This window comes from Eretmochelys imbricata, chromosome 9 (genome assembly GCF_965152235.1).
Source record: "Eretmochelys imbricata isolate rEreImb1 chromosome 9, rEreImb1.hap1, whole genome shotgun sequence".
Lineage (NCBI taxonomy): Eukaryota > Metazoa > Chordata > Testudines > Cheloniidae > Eretmochelys > Eretmochelys imbricata.
The window spans coordinates 3910101-3932607 of record NC_135580.1 but is presented as its reverse complement, the minus strand read 5'-3'; the positions used below and the strand labels follow the sequence as shown (position 1 = coordinate 3932607).

The 22507-nt window shown below is 48.7% G+C and overlaps 1 protein-coding gene across 1 annotated transcript in view; it reads right to left on the bottom strand.

Moving 5' to 3' along the window:
• Positions 1-21403, bottom strand: part of P3H2 (prolyl 3-hydroxylase 2) — a 123042-nt gene extending 101639 nt beyond the window's left edge. Inside the window, exon 1 of the mRNA XM_077826386.1 lies at positions 20963-21403. Within this exon, the coding sequence (XP_077682512.1) occupies positions 20963-21403 (441 nt within the window). The remainder of the gene's footprint in view (positions 1-20962) is intronic.
• Positions 21404-22507: the final 1104 nt, after the last annotated feature.

Genomic DNA, 22507 nt, shown 5'->3' with positions numbered 1-22507 from the left:
CTAAGGATGTGAGCATGCGCAAGACCCAGGATTTCTCAAATCCACGTCAGTGTAGCCTGGGAATGGAGGCTTCTGGGAGTGCAATGGTTTAATACATTTTCCCTGCTATAATTAGTGAAGTGCAAAGATAGATGGCTCAGGTGAAGTAAGTTTCGGGATCTCCATCAAGTGCCAGGGGACATCTGTCTGTTCCACCACACCGAATGGAAATCTGCAACAAGTTGTGAAGACTAAAATCTAGGGCTCCTGGGGACTCTCCCATCCTGCAACAGCCTAGGTGTTACAGAGGACTGAAGTGCATTACTACAGCAGTAGAGTGCAGGGTTGTCCCAGGCCTGGAATAGCAAGGGGGTCTCATAGGTCTGGTTCGAGGTGGAAAAGTTGTTTGGAAGATCCAGGACTGGGGAACTGCTAAATATTTGCTCTCATTCATCTGGGTTTCCATACATATGTAGCTCCACTGACCTGGCTGGAATTATTCCTGGTTTTCACCAGCGTAACAGAGCAGGTTCAGCTCCCCTATGAACTGACTCCTGTGCAAAGAGAGATAACTGTGGCGGCCGTTGTAGATCAGTTTCTTTTTCTAACTAGAGAATACAATAAAGGAAGACAATAAAATGCAGGACCGTCAAGCAGGAGCGGAATGCAAATGCTATGGAATCCCTCCTGAATCCAGCACTAACAGCAATGGCTAGGCCAGCGCGCAACAAAAAGTCACCAGCAGCAAATGGCCCACTCTGCTTGTACATATGTGCGTGCGTACGCACACGCACGCACGCGTGCTAATCAAATGGTTGAGACACCTGCCCAACTCAACTAGACTTTGCAGAGCTGAGCACGAGGAGGGAGGATGTTGCTAGAGCAAGATTTAGAAGGAAAGCCCGGCACCCTGGGGGATGGGACTGGGATGCAGATGCGGCCATTTCCCGAGGGGATTAACAGCTGGGCGGGTTGCAGAGCTGCTCAACGACATTTTTTGGCTGAAAATAGCGTCTTCATCGAAATGGACATTTCGGCAGAAAACAGCCATTCTCGGGGAAATTTTTCAAATGTTTGAGGAGAACAGGAACACCTTTGACCCAAACGAAAGCTTTCGTTTCCATCGACAGGCGGGAGCAAGAAAACATTTTCCCGACCAGCCTTAGGGGACTGGCCAGACTCCTGCTGTTTGCTGTAGCAGCTTTGGGACATATGGCCCTCAAACTGAGTGGCCAAGAACAATAGGGACCGATTTACCGGTGCTGTTACACTGTACAGACGGCAAAGCCTGGAGATCTGTCTCCCCACAGGAAACTGGCAGTTTTGCAGCTGAGCACCCGGCAATGAACACTTACAAAACCAGGTTCAGAAGTCATATATCAGCTAACCAGAGTAGGTCCCCTTGGGTTGTTGTCTTTGTCACCCTTGGCTCCAAGAGCCAGGGCCCAGCACACAGCTCAGTAACCCTATGGCACTGCTATTTCTGGCTGCATTCTGTTTGTACCTCTGGCTGGAGTGAAATTTTCTAGCACTGACATCCTCCTGGTGTTGTCATAGGTCACTGGCAGGGCAAAGTCTTTGCCTGCGCCAAACAGTGTTCCCAGATAAGAAGTGGATGGGGGTGGAGTTGGGGTTATGTTCTGCATTGGTCCAAATAAAAGCCGGCCAAGGAAGGAGTGTTCAGGAATACGAAGCGAGAGCTCTGAATGCAATAAACACAAAGACAGGCTTCCTGGTGCAGAAAGGGGAGAATACACCAGGGGCTTAACTCTACCATACAACCGTTGTAGCAAAAGAAAATGACAGAGCTAGTTTAGAGAGGGCCTGCTGTCCTTGCTTGGACTTGACTGATACTCCCAGAAAAAGGAAATTGTAGCTATATCCAAGAGAAAAGGATTTCTCCTTCCTCCCCTTCATATACTAGCCCTCCTGTCCTTTTTATGTTTTTAAACTAGACATGAGTCAGATCCCAACACATACTCTCAGACCTCGGGGGAGTCAAAAATCTCAACTGGAAGTTTGCAATCTGAGCCAACCACCCAACTTGGCCTTTGAAAAATAAGGCTTTTATATACTTGGCAGACTACAGCACTATTGGCAAGCTATAACCACTCCTGTATGGGGAGCAGAGAGCTAAACTGAGCTAAACCGAGAGCTAAACTCTTCACTTCACTTCAATACTTCACTTCCCAAAGCTGCTGTCCTCCACCCCAGCGATGGCTGCATTTCAGTGCTGGATGAAGTAATCCTGCAGATACTGGGCCAAATTCTGCTTTCAATAAACCTGAGCAAGCCCTCCTGCTTCAGTGGTGCAGCCTAGGTGCAAGTGAGAAGAGAATTTGGTCTTTGTGACCCCTGGCTCTAGGAGTCTCAGTGCACATGTAGAATAGGTCCATGAAACGTACCAAGCATGTGCAAGGGTGCGCTTGTCACCCATGCATCTGAGAAGACTTCCTTTTGCACATTTTGCTCATTCCAATATTAAACACACACAAAAAAACTAAGAGCATTTCTTCGGATAACTGTGCTCATTTATTCCGCTCTCCATGGATCATTTTCAAAGTTGCTCGTAGTTTATTCCCAAACAGGAATGTAAAGAATATATCTGAAATATGCCCCAACTTTAGTCCTTATCTAATAGGTCTCATTCCAAACACGGAGGGTGGGATGGTTGTACGCTGCATATTTTCTGTTGATCTAAGGCAGTGCGTGGATTTGTAAGAACTTAGAATCAACTTTAAACCCTCTAACTTCCAAGAACAGAAATTAACCTATGTGATCATTCAGGTCTACGTAACCAGTTTTGTTCCAATTCAAAAAACTTCAACGGGGCTAAAGAAGTATGTTTGCAAGTCTATCATACATCAGCATTTCAAAGAGAGGATCTAGAAATAGCCATGCAAAACAGAAGCATGGTGATTAAAACAACAGTGAACTGGAGTTAAAAACAACCCCTTGGATAACCTCATGCCCCATTGCAAAGTCATTTTCCAAAGCATGTTCTGCTGAATGTTTAAAACTCATGCTCAATCAGGCAAGGAACGAGTCCCCAGAGATGGGTTGCTCTCCTCATCTAAGTTCAGGGCCGGAGTTTGAGAACATTCAATTCCCAGAGCTTTAGCGGTCACAGGATGGATTCAGATTTCTAAGGCTTAGTCAAAATGCACCCTCTGGGCCTGCCCATGTGAGGAGGATGGGACTGAGCCCTCTAGGATTACAGGTATTGCAGGATGTTAGGAGACATTTAGTATCCTTCGGCATAGCGTCAAAACCTGACCCTTTGCCAAGTGAGAGCACCAGTGGCTGAGGACAGGGGGAAATCAGCCCTCCACTCAGACCCCGCATCTCACACCCGAAAGCAGCTGCAGTATCTAGCAGCTGTGAAGGACTGGGGAATTTGTGGGGCAGCTAAAAATCCTCAGCTGGTTTGTGGACTCTTCGTGGCAAAAGTTTGAGGGCTACTGGACCAGATAACCCAGCAGAAACATCCCCATGAAAAAAATCCCTTGGAAAGTCTCCGGGCAGTGGGGGGTGGAGGCCAGAAAAAGGAAAGGAGGGGATCTGCCTCTCCCTCACTCACAAGAGGAATCCTAGCTGCTTCCTACCCATTACAGATGGACATTGCTGCAAGTCCAGCGCCCTGGATGCTGTGCAGCTGGTGTGCGCTGCTACATGCCCTGATGACGGTTTTATGCGCCAGCCACCCACTGTGCCCCGGGAGTCAAACATTCCAAAGCCGTGATGCCAGGAAGCCCAAGCCTGTTTCCTCCTTGATAGCAACAGGCACGTGGGTGACAGCTCTATTTACACCATGTCTGGGAGACGCAGACTGCTATCTTTAAAAGGCCATAGCGGCCACGCCAGGGTGGAGACATGGGGACAGGGAACATGGCCTGCACTAGCTGTGGGGTTGCAGAAACAACATAGGAAGTTTCTGTAAAGCACTTTAACCCCCATTTAGTGTCCGGCGATGAGCTGCTGATCAGAGGCACACACAGAACATCTGCCTCCAGTCAAGGAAATGGGCTAGAATTACAAATCCAGGACGCAGGGAACCTAGGCCCAAAAGTATCACGTTTCTGCCGACAGCGATATTGATTTTCTCCGCTCAGCCTTTCTTCCATTTACCTGCACGTGGTTCTGGTGACAGGGGCAGGACTGACCGCTTGGGGAAACTTGCATCCTCTGTCTGTCCACAGACAGGATACAGGCTGGACTGCGGACAAGTTGCCCACCACAACGGTCCCTGCCAAGATGCCTCAGCCCAGGACGAACAGACCCACCCATAGCAGAAAGAGGCCTCCAGGGCCCACTCTCGAGTCCTGGATCTCTCTACAACGGTGCCAATGAAGTGCCAGCTGAGAAAGCGGTGTGAGAGATGTGGAAATTAGGAACTAGGCAGACTCCTGCCCTTCCTGCACCCATCCCACACAGCCCAACGGCTATCAGTTGGCGACAACCCTCATCACTGCTGACCGGCTGTGCCTGGAACCAGAGGCCAAACGGCCCCACCCTGCCCTGCATTTTCCCATAATACGTAGGTTTACCGGCCACTGAAACTACTGCCCCGCAGGGGCAGATGGCACAGTCCACGTCCGCGCCAGCGCCAAGAACCTGCTGGCAGGAAAGGGAGGTTTTAGCGCTGGCATAAGTCTCAGAGATGGTACAACGGCGTGGGTGAGGCAGGCCAGTCGGAGCAGCAAAGGAGCCCCCACACCTCGGGAGGGCGTGAATGCTACTGCAGAAGCAAGAGGTGAATGCCAAGAATGTCCTGTCCCGTCCCTTTATGGCCCAGAAGCGAAAGCAAAGGGTAAAGCACGGTTCGGTTCAGCCTAGCCCTGGGAGGGAAAGCCACCATGTGCCCACTCAGAGATCCTTCACTCCTGGACTCTCCCCACCAGCCACAGTACCAAAGACCCACAGTACGTCTTACAGTGTGCCGGGGGGGGGAGAATTAAGTCATTCCCTGCAGCTGGCCTTACCCCACTACCCTGCAAATTCCCACACTGACGACAGGCAACTGTCTTTCCCCAAACCAGAGGGAGATGGCTTAACCCCAACTCCTAGATCGACGGTACCAACCCTGTGATAAAGCGTTACTCCTTTTCCAGTGTATTAACTTGATTAGACAGTTACTCGCTGCCTGCCCACACATGCATTAGACTGGTAACACTCACAGATCAGGCATGTAAGCAGGGTCTTAGGCACTGTGGAGATAGTGATTTATAAGGGATTTAGTCACTTGCAGGTTTACACACACCATGCAGTCATTTAGGTCACAATCATTCTTGACACACGGCTGCTCTGACTGCAGCATATGCCTGCTCTCGCTGGGCAATCTACTCTAATTACTGGGGAGCAGAGGAAATAGAAGGGAGCGGTAATGCTGGGTGATATGATAAAGAAAAACACTAGCAGGCTTTACACAATTCTCAGCTTAATGTGAGACAGAGCTTTAATTGATAAAACAGGTTTGCATGAATAAATGAACGCTTTCCATGAATCAGTGCTGCCCACGTTTGAGGCAGGCTTATGTTCTGAAAGCAAACTTCCCTCTGACTGCCCTGCACGTTCGGAGCTCAGCCCATGTTTCAAGAGGAACCCGCAGAGCTCCGGTGTTGGGAGGTAGAAGCATTGCAGTGCACATTGAAAGGGGAATTCTTTGAATTTGACTATTTAAAATAAGGAATAAAAATCCAGTTTCCTTAAAATAGTATCTAATCCTAGAAATGTCCTGTAATACATTCCTTTAAGGAAACATTTAAGAGTTTTTCTTGCTCCTCCATGGGTCTTTTCCACAAGGGATAATTGACTAAGGCCTTGATCCTTCAAACAAACACTCATGCACATGATAACGTGACATAGGAGAGTAGCTCCACTGGGCCAAATTCTGCTTAGTTAAACCAGTGTAAATGCAGAATAATGCCACTGAATTCCCTGGACCTACAGCAGTATGAAACTGGAGTAGTGAAGAGCAGAATCTAGCTGGTTGAGTTCAATAGGTGCAAAGTTACTCAGGTGCTTAATCGTTTGGGTAGTTCCTATGTTCTCCTGCCTTGTCAGAAGGTCCCGATTCTGAAAACGATTAAGAGGAGATAATGGATGGAAAATAGAGCAAGACAAGCTGTACAAGAGAGGAGATTCTAAAAAAAAGTGTATTCCAGTAGCTAAACAACTGACATCACAATTCTTGAACCATTTTGGCATTGTGAAGGCTCAAGATGGTACAATTTTAACCACAGAAGAAAGACAGTCTGTTGGATGGAACCTCTCCAGGCTGTGCTTAACCAGCCAGAACCACTAACACACATTGAGAGAGGAGAAGAGATAGCAGACTTGCCTAGATCATTGGAAGTAATCACCTTTGAGGAAGTAACTAAAGCTACAAACCAACCATAGAGTTGTAAAGCACCAGGATATGATAACATAGATGGTTGAAATGTTAAAAGCTGGTGTCAAAGTGATGGTGAATTACATAAATGGTCATACATGCACAGGTTGTACAGAATGGTTTGGGGAAAGTAGAACTGTACTAAAGACTGAGGAAGAAGAGGTCTGTAAACTTCCTAAAAAAGGGGGACCAGCTTCTTTGTGAACAGTGACAGAGTTGCCAATTTTGGTTGGATGTATTCCTGGAGGTTTCATCACATGACAATCTTTAATTCTTGGAGACTCCAGGACAATCCTGGATGGTTGGTAACCCTAATGACACTCCTGTGTGTTCCTGGAAAAGTATTTTGCATTATCATTTCAAATAGGATGAAAATTGATGCTGATCAAGTACTCAGGGAAGAACTGGCTGGATTTTGATCAGGTGGGTTGTATTCAGACCAGATTTGAGAAGACTCAATGAGAAAGACTTAGAATACCAGCAAAAGATGGTTTTTAACTTTGTTGATTTTATGAAAATGTTTCCACTGAGAAGCCTTCTGGAAGATCCTGAGACACTATGGAATTCCAGCAAAGAGGTTAATTAGATAAAAGCTTTGTAGGACAAGTCTCTGTGCTGTATGAGGACAGAGAGCAGACACACTGAGTGGTTTAAGATTGTTACTGGTCCAAGGCAAGATTGCGTACTATCCCCTCTTCGCTTCTGCACTGTTACAGACTTTGTGATGAGAAGAGTGATGGCTGCTGCAGAAAACTCTGGCATTGTTTGAGCAAGAGAAGTGTGAGACTTCGATTTTGCAGATGATATTTTTATACTGACAACTTGGATGGAATGAAGACTCTTTATGAACATAAAAGCCAAAGAAGCCACAATGGGACTTCATATCTGTATTGAGAAGAACAAGATCATGGAGCTAGGAGAGAGTGCTGTCAAACAACAATGGATGTGTAATTGATGGAGAAGCATATGAAAGATTTGATGACTTAGTCCATCTTGGAAGTACAATATCTGCTAACAGCAGCTCACTAAAGTAGTGAAGGCAAGACTTGGCAAAGCCAGTGGATCATTTTCCCATTTGTCAAACATCTGGAAGAGTAGAAAGATACATCGATGTACTAAAATGAGATTGTACAATGATATTGTCTTCCCAGTACTACTATATACCTCGGAAACACGTCAGATGGTGGAAGTACATAAAAAGGAAGCTGAATGCAGCTTTGTTTAAGAAACACCTTGGGAGTTCAAAGGAGAGATTGTGTAACCCACATGGAAGTGTTGTACCACACAGGTCAGTGGACTGCAGATTCAGTAATCGGACAGAGACAGCTACAGTGGTTTGGCCATGCCATCAGGCTACCATGTGGCACAAGCACCAGGTATGTCTTACACGGGATCCCATTTGGAGAGGGGAAGAGAAGACATGGAGGACAAAGAATGACCTATCAGAGGATGATCGAAAAGGATATTACCATCATGGGGACAACTTACGATGGGATAAAACATCTTGCTCCGGATAGACAAGACTGGGGGGTGGGGGGGAAATGGGCTGCCTCAAGCGCCCTGGCGCATGGGAAATTCTAGAGTTAAACCAGATGTTTCAGAGGATGATGCAAGAAACCCACAGCAGTAGATGTTGGATAATCTGCTCCCCCCACACTAGATCTCATCCTGATTTCTAATAATTAGTGATTGGCTTATGTCCTGAGTCACAAGCTTTAATATCCCGGCCAACATTTTTATTCTCATTATGACATTCTGAATATTCTTGCTATTTATATATTCAATCCCTTTTTGAATCTTTTTAATTCTTGGCTTCAACAACTTCCTGTGGGAGTGTGTTCCATAGTCTAATTACGCATGGTGAGACCTAGTATATCAGTTTTGAATTTCCCAACTTTGTGTTTCACCAGATGTCCTGCTCTTCTTGATTTAGAATACAAGAAGAAGGGAAGTTCCTGATCTACCTTCAAGACCATTCATTATCTCACATAATCTTATTCTGCCCTGCCTCTTGTTCATGTCCTTTCAAAGATAAATAATCCCAAACTTTTCAATCTCTCTTCAAATGAGAGCTTTTCTAGGCCTTTGATATGTTCCAAGGGTAAAATAAGATGCTCTCCAGAAGTATTTGTCTGAGCCCTGGGAACGGATCCTCTCTGGTTGGGAGCCATACATGGAGTGATTACGACACAATCTCATTAAACTCCTCTCTTCAATTAGGGGAGATGACAACAAGGGACTCCTGGAAGCTGCCTCCAGCATCTGTTATTGGCGCTTCCTTCTGCAAAATCCTCCTAGTGCATTGGCAAAAGCCAGGCCAGCTCATTCATCTCAAGTCTCCATACTATGCACAACATTATTCTGAGTCTAATTTCAGCTCTCCAGATATGTTGTTAATGTAATGCTGCTTTCAGTGCCTGGGAAAAGGCATCCAGCCAGTCTCAAGAGGTGCTGAGTCCCTTCCGCTTCTATTGACATCACTTAGAGTTGTGAGCGTCCAGCTCTGTTGGAAACCAGTTCTGAAGTTCTGTGTCCGTAGAACTGATACACCGCATGGATCACACGTGTCTCTCCACAATGTCCAATTCCTGACTTGAGGGGGATGTGGGCACCTTTAGGCACAAAGGAGTGGTACTGTCTCTGTTTATGCCTATTCAGCACTCTCCCCGGAGATCCTATTACAATGTTGACACTTGTGCATAAGGAACCAGACCGAGACCCCCCAAACAGCCATCCCAAGTCAACCACTCCCCATCACCTCTGAACCAGGCCACATGCAAACCAACAACTGTGTGTGCGCTGGTGATGGAGGCATCCATACGGATCCCGAGCCACCACCTCACCCTTAGCGGATTGGCCATCAACAGTAAACCAGCCCTCCATTCCTCAGAAACATTGGGCAACGCACTAGGAGACGTGCAATAAACTGGGGTTCAGATTTTGCAGGAGGCCGGACGTTAGACTCCTGTGTGCCTATAAAAGAATGTAAATAAGTGGCCTGAAAGAGCTGAGGATTCAGCAGCTCCTGCAGTCTTCAGCAGGAGTTGTGAGCACTAGGCACAACTGAAAAATTAGGCTATTTATTTGAGGAGCCTAAATATGGATTTAGGAGCCTGATGTCAGGTCCCTTGTTTTTGAAAAACCTTGGCTGCATGTATATGTAAGAGGACTGTTGTCCCCTTACTAACATTCGGGGGGAGGGGCGTTGGCTAGGTCCCATACTACAAGAATGGGGAGAGGCCAATGCTCCAGGTCAGCCTGATTGACAGGGTTAATCAGGGAGTCAGGAGGCCAGGGTGGGTCCTGTCCTCCGTGTGAGCTGGAATTGCCTAGGTCAGACAGAGTGGGGCCGAGCTAAGGAGAGAGCCGGGGCCCAAGCTGAGCTGGGGAGCAGAGCTGGGCCAGCCAGAGGGGCCAGAAAAGCCATCCAGGACGCAGGTCAGAGCTGGGAGCAGAGTCATGGAAGCAGCCCACAGAGCAGACCTGTCCTGGGAGCAGGGCTCAAGCCACAGAGCCAGAGGGGCCAGAGCAGCAGCCCAGGGGCTGGAGGCAGAGCAGCAGCAGCCGTGCTGAGGCAGAGTGGGGCCGGAGCTAGAACAGTGGAGCTGGGGCTGGAGCAGTCTGGAGCCGGGTGCGGTGAGCAACTGGGGCCAGCCAAGGGGGGACCCTGGGCAAAGTGCCCAGTGCAGAGAGACACCCCCAGCCATGGGTCCTTGGAGGCCAGACTGGGAGGGGGATCTTAACCCAACAGGGGGCGGACACTGTGAAGAAGGGTCTCACCGCCCAAAGCCCAGAGGTGTGTGGCCACCACCATTGCAAGTGTCCAACCCGCAGCACCCCTGTAGCACAGCCAGGGCCTGGGCAGGGGCCACTGACTGTGAACTGCCCTGACGTTCCAGAGACACTGTTTGTGATGTTCCCTGCCACAGAGCGGGGTGATGTGTTTCCTTTAACCTTTCCCATTTTTCCTTATTCTTTTTTTTTTTAATTAATTGTTGATTAAATAACTTGCATTTGCTTTAAATTGTATGTAATGATCAGTGGGTCAGGGAGGTGCCCAGTGCAGAGAGAGCACCCCGGAGTGGGGACACCCTAACCCCTGTCCTAGGTGACTGCAGCAGGGTTCGGGGTCGAGCCCCCCAGGAATCCTGGGCCCAGCCTTGTTGGGGTTACGAGGACTCTGCCAGACAGGAGAGTGGAAGGGGAGTCCTCAAGGGCAGGGAGGCCTCTGGGTAAAGGAAGTGGGAGCGAGGACTCAGATCCTTTCGCTAGTCCACTTCACCGGGGTAGTGCAGAAGCCAGGAAAGTTTCCCACAGTAGTGGGACCATTCCCCTGCTTACATATAGTTCATCACTTGCATGTGTTTCATTACTTATGATGCCTCAGTAGGTCTGATTCTTCCTTCACATCCAATCTTCAATGCTTTCTGTTTTTAACTACATCCTTGAACACCATGCTATTAATTTTGCCTGCCCATGCCTGTTGTAAGTTAAAAGCTTAGCACCTGCCGTGAGACCCATCATGTTAACTAAGCAAGCCTTGTGTCAGCTCTGCCCTTTTTTTACTCCTGAACACCCCAGCTGTATGCTTTACATCAATAAAGATTAAGCTTAAAACACACCACACCGGGGGCGGCTGAAGAACACACCAGCTTGCAAAGATAATTCTGCTGCATCTGCACGTGACAAGGGTGGTGTTGCAGGGTGGTGAGCAATGCAATGGCATTCTCAGGGTGAGGGACAGCCAGCCATCTGGTTCCAGTCCAGTTATGAACACAAGTTGTCCTTTTATCCAGGCCCGAAGGAACATGTTTTCCTCTTTTTTTTTTTTTTTTTTAAACTTATATAAACGAACAAGAAGCGACAAGAAAATATTTGGCCTCCAGATCAGATAGGCCACAGCCAGACTCTGCCCTGCATTCCAGTTAGTACACATGGGTTTGGCTTCCCACCCAAGGAAGGAGAAAAGGACATTGATGATCTGGGATCAAGATACCATTTTTGTTGATATAATTATTCAGTGGAGAATCCAGGACCCTGGACGTCAGCCTCGGAAGGTCAGTTAAATGCCCAGCTGCAGTGGCGAGGAGGTGGTTTGGCTGGGCAGTATGATGTGGCTATGGAATGCTGTTTAGCTACCTGCCCCTTGCATGTATACACTCAGATCCCTCTCCCGGATCAGTCCTCAGAGACCTAGGAATTAAAGTCCTTGCTTCGTGGACATTATTGCCTAGGATTGGTCAGAAACTAGAATAACCAAAGAACTTTGAAGGCTGTGCTCCCTGCAGTCAGAACTGCAGGCCTTCCCCCATGTAAACGCAGAGTAGCTCTGGAGACTTCGGTGGAGTCATTCCAAACTCATACAGGTGTAACAGAAATCAGAATCAGCCCCATCCCCTCTTAATGCTTCTGAACACCTACTTGGGGAAGTGGTTTGATACAGGAACCAGTTCTGTGCAACATCAGTTTATATTAACACCCCTTTAGGATCCAGTCTAGCTTCCTTTGACTTCAGTAAGAGCAGGAACAGGGCCCTGGCTTGAAAAGAAAGGATTGATTCTCTCATCATTACCAGAGCTGTCCCCCCCCCCACCCCCATTATGACCCTTATCCTCCCCACAACAGGCTTCGAGGGGAGAGGAGACCTCAACACCCACTTAAGGGAAACTTTACTCTCCCCTTGAAACTGACAAAAGGAGGACTAAAGCATTTCAGCTCCAGGCCCCTGGTTCAAATCTAGCCCAGGTGCCCAATCCTGGGAGGTACTTAGGCCCCTTGCAAGGGAGCGGAGGACGCTCTCAGCACCTGGCAGGATCACATCCAGTCATTGCTATCTGGTGGTTGTCGAGTGGCTTTTGTGAAATGAGCTCGGTGGGTCTCAGCCCAACTTGTAACAATCACATTTTATGTTCACACCATAAAAAAAAAAACAAAAAAAAACACACCACCACTGTTGGTAGCTTTGTTGCTCAAACAAGGGCCGGATTTTGAGAGCCAAGAGCACCTGCAGCTCCCACGGACATCAGCGCGGGTGCTGGGTGCTCATGAGATCCGAAAATCAGGACCCAAGTCATCTTTCTAACCTTCCAAGCTCCCTCCCAAGTCAGCATGGAGACACATGAGTGGGCCAGTATGGGGGGGTAGGGGGGGAGCCAAGAAACCCGCATGGCTGCACCACTGGGCCTGTGAGTTGATGTAGTTTTCATTCAGGACACTGCCATCAAGAGCGAGCAGACGATAGGTTCTTAAGTCCATGGATTTAGGGGGGAGCTAGTCCTTATATTTAGGTTTATTTCTCATACAAATTGATCAGAGTCCAATACCTTGATTTAAAGGTCATTCAGCACCCTCTACACATGTCCACATGGGGTTTCTGCATCGCTACTCTGTCCAGAGAGCATGAATGGATGGGCTGTGTCTGGACATGGGCCGAGTCACTTTAATTTGCAGAGCTCCTACCCTTCTTCGGAGACTCAGGGACTGATGTGACTGACAGAACATTCCCATCTCCAGCTGACTTCAATGGCAGCGGGATGATGCCTTCAGGGCTGAAGGCCTAAGTTGTGTTTCATAGATCCATCCCACAAGGCTCAGAGCATTCCATCCCATACAAATACTGTTTATTTTTGTACTGCAATAATTTTAACTTCGCTGACCACCAAGATGTTTACCCTCTGGGTGAGGACTAGGGATGCTATTTTAGACAATCTAAATTAAGAGATTTTCCAAGAACCCAGCTCTGAAATCTCTTTATTTAGTCAATGGTAGAGCAAAATCAGTCTTCAAGATTAAAGATAAAAGCATCCCCCTATTTATTAACACTATTACCGTACATTTCTATTTCAACATTTGTCTGGGATACAGGGCATCTGTCAGATGAAAACAAAACGGACAGACCTCCCAAAGAGCATAGTGGGTGATACCTCTAATGAGAAATAAGTTAAATCGTTTTTGCCAGCACAGATTTTGAACCAGTGGCTTTTTCTTGTGTTATCTGCCACTAGGCATCCAAAGGGAATGGATTACCAAGAGAACAGCATTTTCCACTAGTTCTGGCAAATTCATCACAGTCAGAGATGTACACTTAGGATTTTTCATAATGGTAGTATTTACATTTCTGTCATACCATGATCCCAAAGTTCTTTATATTCTCCAACGGATATACAAAGTACACAGGGGTAACTTCCTCCACTACTGAAATTCATCCCCCTGTGAGGTTGAACCCTGCAGCTGTTTAGAACACACAGCAACATTGCAGACGATCTTAGTACCAGAAATTAAAAGTAGCGTGTGGAGTTAAAACTTCTAGTCTCCGTTATACTGGTGCAAATCCAGAAGAAAACTCCATGATTTCCATCTAGTGATTCCAGCTTTACATCAGCACGAGAGGAGAAACTGGCCTAATATAATTACGCAGTTTGAAGTTTAGGCAGGCAGAAAGTAATTTGAGGAGATGGAAAGAATTTGGCACAAGGGCCATGGTAAACATTCCTAGTCTTGCAACAAGTGCCAGGGGACCTTTAATGGCTGCAAGTGGTCCATTTCAAGTCTCACGCTGGTGCTAGTGACAGACTATATGGGCGATTTAATCACACTCTCCTGCAGGACTCCTGCATTACTCAGATTACAAAACCCTTTGGAGCAGGGACGATCATTTTGTTCTCTGTTTATACAGCGCCCAGCACAGGGACTCCTACATACCATGAGAATACAACAAATAATAATAATTCCCTTCCTGAACCGTCTGCTGCTATGTTGTATGGCCTTGGTCAAGTCATTTAATTGCCCATGCCTCAGTTTCCATATCTGTATTGGGGAATGTTTGTGAAGTGTTTTAAAATCCTTGGATGAAGAGCATTATACAGTATAAGAGCAACTTAACAGTAATATCTGTGCACAACAGCAGATTACTGGTAGTAGGATGCGGTAGTTAAAGGGACATTGCGAGGGCAAATTTGTAAAAACACTGTAATTTGGCTAAACACCTTTTTAATAAAACTGAAGATCAATACAAAGTTTTTCAAGTTTTAAAAACAAAAAAATTCAACAGAAGCAACTTCATTTAAAAAAACAAAAAACAAACAACAACAAAAACACCTTCTCCTGCTCTATTGGTGACCTAAAGACAGCCACATCGTACTAATGCATGAAATCCTCAAAGCAATATTGGCTAGAAACAAGTTATTCTGGTTAATCTGTAATCGTTATCCTAGCCAAAAGAAATGCAGAAAAGTAACAGAATAGAATGGAAAGAGTTTTAAAAATCAAATGTATGTTTACTCTTTAATGATCTATGGTGTTTGAAAGAGAGGCAAGGATATTATTGTTCTTCAGAAACCACTTTTTATCCTGACAATACTCCAGTGAGCTTCCTACCCTCTATGTCTAAATCTCTCTTGAATTACACCTGAAATGTATTTAGTGGTGCCAGGCTACAGAAATAGGATTTACACTGTGTCGCTTGTCATGGTGCAAATAGAGAAGAGGCTGAGTAGACGGGCAGACAGAGACATGGTTTAGAGATGGATAGTTAGAAAAAGGTAGCAAGCACTCAGGAGCTGGAAACAGAAAAGCAAATGTGGAAGGAAGCAAAGGCTATTAAGATCGTATGGCAAACAATGCAGGCAAAAGGGGGACAGGAAAAAGACTAAAGGAGGAAATGAGAAGCTAGGAGAAAAGCTGGAGGGTGAGGTTAGAAGGAGCAATTGTTTTTGATCAACCTGTCAGTTTTTTCCAGGAAGTTACTAGTTATTTTTGGCCAAGGATTCCTGACTCGTGAGAATCCGTGCAGGGCATGGGGAGCTCTGTTCTCTTGTGCTGTTCACAGGCAGAATGTCCACAGCAAGTTCCAACAAGGTTACTGACTCAGCAGTTTGTAACCGGCCAATGCCGTCATGTCTTGCAATTTCCTACTTCCCCAACCCACATGCATAGCAGAGAAAACCCCTAAAGAGGGCAAAAGCTTTGGCCTCCAGGCTACATTCAGACACAAACCAAAACTTGCCAAGGCAGCAAAAGCAGGCGGGTCATAATTCAAATCAGAGTCCAGAGGGCAAACAGCACCAGTGATCCCCCAAACCCCTCCTACCAAAGCCTAGCAGGCTCTCAAAGGACAGCAGCCTGTATGTACTGTAATAGACAAGTCAGCCTGTATGTAACAGAAGTAGAGCGCGTTCAACATATAGCCTCTTCTGCTGACGAGATGGGCGTTTGGGAATACACTACAGACCCTTCTCTTCCCCAGGGGCTAGAAAACTCAAATCTTCTTTTATTCCCATTAGTGCCTCTCCCCCTCCCCCCATTCTCTATGCTTATTCGTTCTCCCAAACACTGGCCCACCTGGCAACGGCAGTCTCTGGCCGTCCCTGGGGTATTTCTGGCCCAACTGGAAACACTGGAGATCTCTTGGGGAAGCATGAGCATGGGAGGTTTCCAGCCCAGTGGTTCCAAAGAAGGTCAGGGGGCACATCTGAACTTTGGAGTGCTTGGCCAAACGTCTGAAATAGATCCCGCACTAGGGCCCTGATCCAAAGTCCACCCAAACCAATGAGAGGCTTTCAGCTGACTTCAATCAGTTCTGAATCAGGCAGATTGTTTGCTCAGGCCTGGGGCACGCTTCCTTGTATCAACATTTTGTGCAGGAATTTGATTGTGTTTCGTTTTTAAGCCTTTATGGGTTAGCGAAAGCCAGAATTTCCCCCCTTACCTCAACTGCCATAGAGTTAAAGGCTGATCTGCTCATGGGTTATGGTCCAACAGGGTTATATGGTATCATCCATGAACCTAGAAAACCCCACCTATCATTGCAGGGGTGTTTTCCGCGCATATTTACTCCAGGGAATTGGCCAGGATAGCATAGCAAGTAGCACGGGGCACCAGAAAGCCTCAGTTTCTAAACCCAGCTCTTCCACAGACTCACTACAGGGACTTGGACAAGAGACATTGATTATTGGGCCAGCTTCTGCTCTCACAATGGTGTAATGGAGCTACCCCATTGTAACTGAGGCCCTCTGAGTATCATTCGAATCACACGTTTACTGGTGCTGACCCAAAGGAATTACTGTAGAGCTACAGCCATGTGAGATGAACATTTGGCCCTCTGACTCAGTTTCCCCATCTGCAAGGCAGGGATAATAGCAGTTGCCTTCCCTGATTTACAGGGCTAGTGTGTGGATGAGTTTGTATTTATACAGCACCATATTTTGTAAAGCACCGTACAAGTGCCAAGCCTTATATTTTTGATTTATTCTGTTTTGTCATGACCATCAAAGGGTTTATTCCCCTCCCCTCTTGAGAGCTAAACAAGCAAGTGAGAGGTCACTAGGAGTGGGACGGAGAAAGCACATTCCATACAGTTCGTTCCCTCTAAAAATGCAAATGACATCAAATCCTGCCGTCCAACCACACGAGGGAATCTATGGAAATACCCAGCAGCCAGTGACCCACCCACTCCTGGCAGAGTGACGGGAAGGAATTGTCCAGGGTACACAGTGGGATGTTTAACCTAATCTCATTTCCTCTTTGGTTTCGAGAGGAGCAGCAAAAGCAAGACACTGCTTGGATCTCCAGAAGGTCTGCAACGTGTTTAGGCAGCAGGTCCATTACAACAACCACCACCAATAAACCCTTCTCCGCAAAGGCGCAAAGGAGCTGGAAATGCAAATGCCAAGTACGAGAGAGACCTAAGGGGGGCGGGGGGGGAGAAGGGTGTCACAGTCTGCCTGCCTCTCTCACCAGATGTCATACAAGTGCAATTCGAGAGACAAGGCGGTGAGCGAATATCTGTTGTTGGACCAACTTCTGATGGTGAGAGACATGAGCTTTCGAGCCACACAGAGCACTGCTTCGTCTCTGTATGGCTCCAACGCTGGCCTCTTTCACCAGCAGAAGCTGGTCCAATAACAGACATTCCCTCACCCGTCTTGTGTCTTTAATATCCTGGGACCGACAGGGCTACAACTACACGGCATACATACAAGTGCAATGTGAGTTGTACTCGTAAAGCCGGAAGTCGCTGGCAGCCGCAGGTGCTTGGCAAGTCTGGAACTTAAGGCCCTTCTTGCTAAAGTGAACGAACAGATAACAGGGTTGCAAACAGCAGTTGCCAGAACAGAAATGAAGCCTTCCCCTGCCCCCTCCCTAGAGAGGGGTGCAAGTCTCAGCAGCCAGCAGAACCTGTGTGCAGAGGGGCTATTAGGGGAGGAATTCAGGGAGTTCTGCACACCCCAGCCGTGTCTGTCTGCTGCATTGGACAGGACTGTGTGTGGGTGAACAGAGCTGGGGTGAGTTGTGCTCTATGCATCAACCCTTTTCCCAGCCTCCTCTCTGTCTCAAACTCCCCCCCCCTCAACTTCAGGTTTTAGTGGGGTGGGCGGGGGTGTATCCCATGCCCTGGGGAAATTTGCCAAACCCGTTTACTCAGACTTGGCACAGAAAGAGGATTTGGCTCTCAGTACACGTACGTCCAGGACTCGTGGTCAGTACAACTCAGGCAAATCCAGTCTTGCACAAGCGACCTGGATCAGTCTCTGCACCTTAGGGGGCCTATCCTGATACATCGTTATGGAGAGAAATTCTTCCAGCTAGCAGATACTCCACTGATGGTTTTGCTAAGCAAGAAAGGTGCTAAACTGAGTGGCCCACTGGAGGCCAAGGCAGAAAAACCTGAGATCAGAAGAAAGGTTTCCATTAAATGATTTTTAAAACTTCCAATTAAAATAGTTGTAGTAAAAAAAAAAAAAAATCCCCAGAGGCAGTGTCTGAAACCCAAACATTTATACAGCTAATGAGAACATCCACAGTTACATTAGGTGGGGATAGACATGCTTTGAGAAGGAATACAGGCTCAGATTCTTAAAAGGTTTCAGACCCCTAAACGTCCAGTGATTTCAATGCGAGTTAGACCCCTCAATACCTTTGAGGATCTAGGCCATAAGCTCTGGGGGCTGTAAAATCACAAACATTGGCAGGGGGGGCTCAGAGATTGCTGTGGAATATCTGAATCTTCTTTCAGCTCATCTTTTTGAAATGGAGTAGTTCTCAAGTTCACTGTATCCCTTTAAATGAGGAAAACTGACTCGGATGGCAGAAGCAGGAATAGAAGGCAGCCCTTATTTGGCAAACACAAAAAAAGACCCTAAAGCATGGAGTAATTTTGCTGAAAGGGAGCCAGACATAATAGGTTCAATCCATATCCTTCTGTGAACTCTATGCAGGTAGACACCTGAACCCACAGGCAACCCCGTTAACTTCACTGGATTTGCTTCTCAGCAGGAGAAAGGTTGAAACTGCATATTTCTCAGGAAGGTGACTTGAGTGGAGCTCCACATAGGTGAAGGCATCCACCCACGAAGAGCTCACTGCAGGAAGTTCTTCTGGCTTCAATGACACCAGAATTTGGACCAGACTATAACCCTGTTTCTCCAGTGGTGTTTCGTTCTAGAGCTGCATATTATGCACACTGGGTTTCTTAACTTCCTGTAAATCCTTTCCTTTGCATTTCCAGCCCTGTGGATTGCAAAGACCTCAAACTAAGACATTACAGAACAGGAAGCAAAGCACAAAATGCAGCTATGATTTTCAGTGGGTCCTTAATCACAGGGACTGATGATTGTCACCCACTTTCTGTCGCTGTTTAGTTAATACATTACAAGCGTTTATGCTTTCAGTACTGACATTTGCTTCTCCATTTGGCTTTGGTGGATTGCCGCAGAATCGCCACCACCAAGCCATGCTCTACATTGGAAAGGGCAGATCTCCACTTAATACCCGCCTTTAGCAACTACAACCTTGTGTCAATTAAATAAGGAAAAGTCCAGAGGGAACGTCCCAGCAATGTTTTACATTTTCAGCTTGGCACAGAATAATTTCCCAAAGAGTCTCTATGCTGTTAGCCATGAAATGTCAATTTCCTCCAGGTACCCAGTGGCTCAGCAAATACAGCATCAGCCTTGAATTAAAAAAAAAAAAAAAAAAAAAAAAAGAGAGAGAGCCAACCTCAGCTGTCCAGGAGATTTTCTGCCCACGGCAAGTTCATTAAAGACAACACAGTCTTCATGAAGAGTAAACAGTGATGATTTGGGAACAATTATCTGGACAAGGGGCAGATCAGCAGGATTTCAGAGGCTACAAAAACATTGATTCTACTGTACCCTGTAAAGTATTTCATACCACAAAAAATAGACAAGAGGCAGATACAATATGATAATAGAAATCATGTATCCTCTTGCTACATGCACAGGGACAGAGAAAGGAGGTGTCACTGAAGTGACAGGGGTTTAAGGTACTGCTGCATTAAAATGAAAAAGCCTCTTGTACCATAACTTCACAGTTGCTGGGTTTTCCTTAAAACATTCCTCGTAAGGCAAGTCATTTTCAACCCTAACCCAGTCCCCTTTAAACTTTCATTAGGAGGAAAGAACATGGATGCTTTAATGATGTACTGAGTTTGAGAGTCCTCAGCCACCAAAGAACAGGAGAAGGAATGTAACTGACATAAACCATAGTAATTCAGGACACAAACTAATGTCTTAGCATAGATAATTGTCCAGGACCAACTTATCAGTACGTCCCTTCGAATACCATGGGTTTCAATTTTCCTTAGGCTTTAGGGGGCCAAACACTTGGGTTTCACATTGGCTCATCTCTCCCCTGCATCATTCATTATTTTTGCTTCATTGTACATAGTGTTACCAATGAGATGGATAGGGACTGTAGAGACAGGTGAATGGCTGGGTGGGGAGACAGAAGAAGGGGTGGGTGGGGAAGGGATGGACTGGCTAGTTCCTGACTTGGGTTCACACCTGCTGAAGCTGTTTTCACAGGGCACCCTGAGCCTGATGAATGGATGGATGCCTCAGTCTCACCTGATGCATGCCAAGGTAGACATATGGCTCCAGGTGCCAGATTTTAAAGGTATTTAGACACCCTAAGGATGCAGATAGGTGCCTAGCAGGATTTTCAACAGCACCGAGGAATCAAACTCAGACCGATTTCATAAACACGTATGCCTTTAAAGATCTGGCCCCAGATGCTAAGGGGATGGGTAGAAGGAATGAGGAAGACCGACAGGGATGAAGGGAATTAACAGAAAGACAAGTGAATGGATGGAGAGATGGCTGGCATCTCTGTCACCTGGATATACATCTGCTACAAGTAGATGGATGGGGGGAGGGTGGGAAGGAGAATGGATGGAGAGGGCTGGCCAGGGCCAGCTCTCACCTGGGAGTACACCCATTACAAGTTGTTGTAGGACGCCCTGTATGAAGAGATGTGGGGATGGATGGTGGAGGTGGATGGGTGGAAGGAAGCTGGGGGTGGATAGATGGGGCCCAGCTCTCACCTGGATGTAGGCCTGCTGTAGGGCACCCGGCGCTGGCAGGGATGGGTGGAAGGATGCTGGGGGTGGATAGCTGGGGGCCGCGGGCGGACGCCGGGGGAGGAGAGAGATGCGGGGCCGGCTCTCACCTGGATGTAGGCCCGCTGTAGGGCACCCGGCGCTGGCAGGGATGGGTGGAAGGATGCTGGGGGTGGATAGCTGGGGGCCGCGGGCGGACGCCGGGGGAGGAGAGAGATGCGGGGCCCGGCTCTCACCTGGATGTAGGCCCGCTGCAGGTAGCTGTAGGGCACCCGGCGCTGGAAGTCGGCCCGCACCTCCTCGCTGGCGCGGTGCCGGGAGGCGGCCCCCAGCCGGCGCCCCTCGCACTCCCGCAGGCAGCGCGCCCGGCGCAGCACGGAGCCGAAGAAGGGCAGGTCCCCGCCGGCGCCCGGCCCGAGCCGCCCCGGGGGCTCCCGGCAGCCCAGCCCGCAGCGCAGCCGCGCCTCCCGCAGCTGCCGGTGGCTGCTCAGCGCCCGCTCCAGCCAGCGCACCGCGCCCGCGTAGTCGCCGCCGTCACACGCCTCCACGCCGCGGGCGAAGAGCGCGTCGAAGGGCGGCGGGGGCTGGGGCGGGGGCTCCGCGGGGCCCCCGGCAGCCTGGCCCAGCAGCGGCAGCAGCAGAGCCCCCCAGAGCCGGCTGCACCAGCCGGGGGCCATCCGCGCTGCGCTGGGGGCGGCCGGGCGCGGCTCCCCGGGGCAGAGGCAGGCGGGGGCCGGGTGCAAGCGGGGCTCCCTAGGCTGAAGCCGCGGGGCTGGGCTCCGGCTCCATGTGCTGCTCGGGGACCTCCCCGGCTCGCCGCCCGCTCCTCGCTCGGCCGCCCGGGCGTGAAACTCCACCCCGGGCTCGGCCACCAGCCGGCAACTCTTAAAGGCACCTACGCTGGGTCACACGCTCCTCCTGCTCCGGAGCGGGGCGGGCAGCGGCGTAGCCCGACTGCCGCGGGCTCCGCCCTGGGAATCGGAGCCGCCGGGGGCTGGGGCCGGGCCGGGTCGCGCTCAGCCGGGAGCTCAGCGCCGGCCCGGCTTAGTGCAGCGCGCCCGAGCCCCTTTCCAAACGGGAGGGAATGGGGAGCCTATGGCTCCTGCCACTGGCGGGGCCCCCAGCCGGCTTCAGGGGCAGCAGGGTCGGGCCCCGCAGCCGCCCTCACTAGATCATCCGGCTGCCGCTGAGCAAGGACGAACGCCCCCCCCCGCTCCCCCAGCCCCGTCTGCGGCTCTGATTCACGTCGCCGGCCAAGCAGCGAGCTGTCTTTCAGGCAGTGCCGACGAGGTGCCAGTAGCCATCCCAGTGTTTGGTGTGTTCGGTTCTAGGGCAGGACAGAAAGGTTTAAAGATGAAGGAAGCCATGAAGCTGCTACCGGATAGGAGGTGGCGCCAGGGTGACCAGATGTCCCGATTTTAGAGTCCTGAGATTCGGGGCTTCGTCTCATACAGGTGCCTACTGCCCGCCCTTGCCATCGGGTCACCCTAAGTGGTGCACGAACTTCATTCAACCCCCGGTCACGACTGAGCCGACCCAAGAAGAGATGTTCAGCAGCATTTAAAGCCCCCGCTGAGGGTCAGAGCCCCACTGTGCTAGGTGCTGTGTAGATATAGATAAAGACCCTCCGTGCCCCAGTGAGCTCACAGTCTGCACAAGTGGAGAAAACTGATGACTAGGTTGTGGCGGGGGGAGAGGGACTCGTCATAAATCCAAAAAGTCTCCTCAATTTGTTGCAGAAGTACCCCTCTGCAGCCTGTCCCCTCTGGCGCAAAGAAACC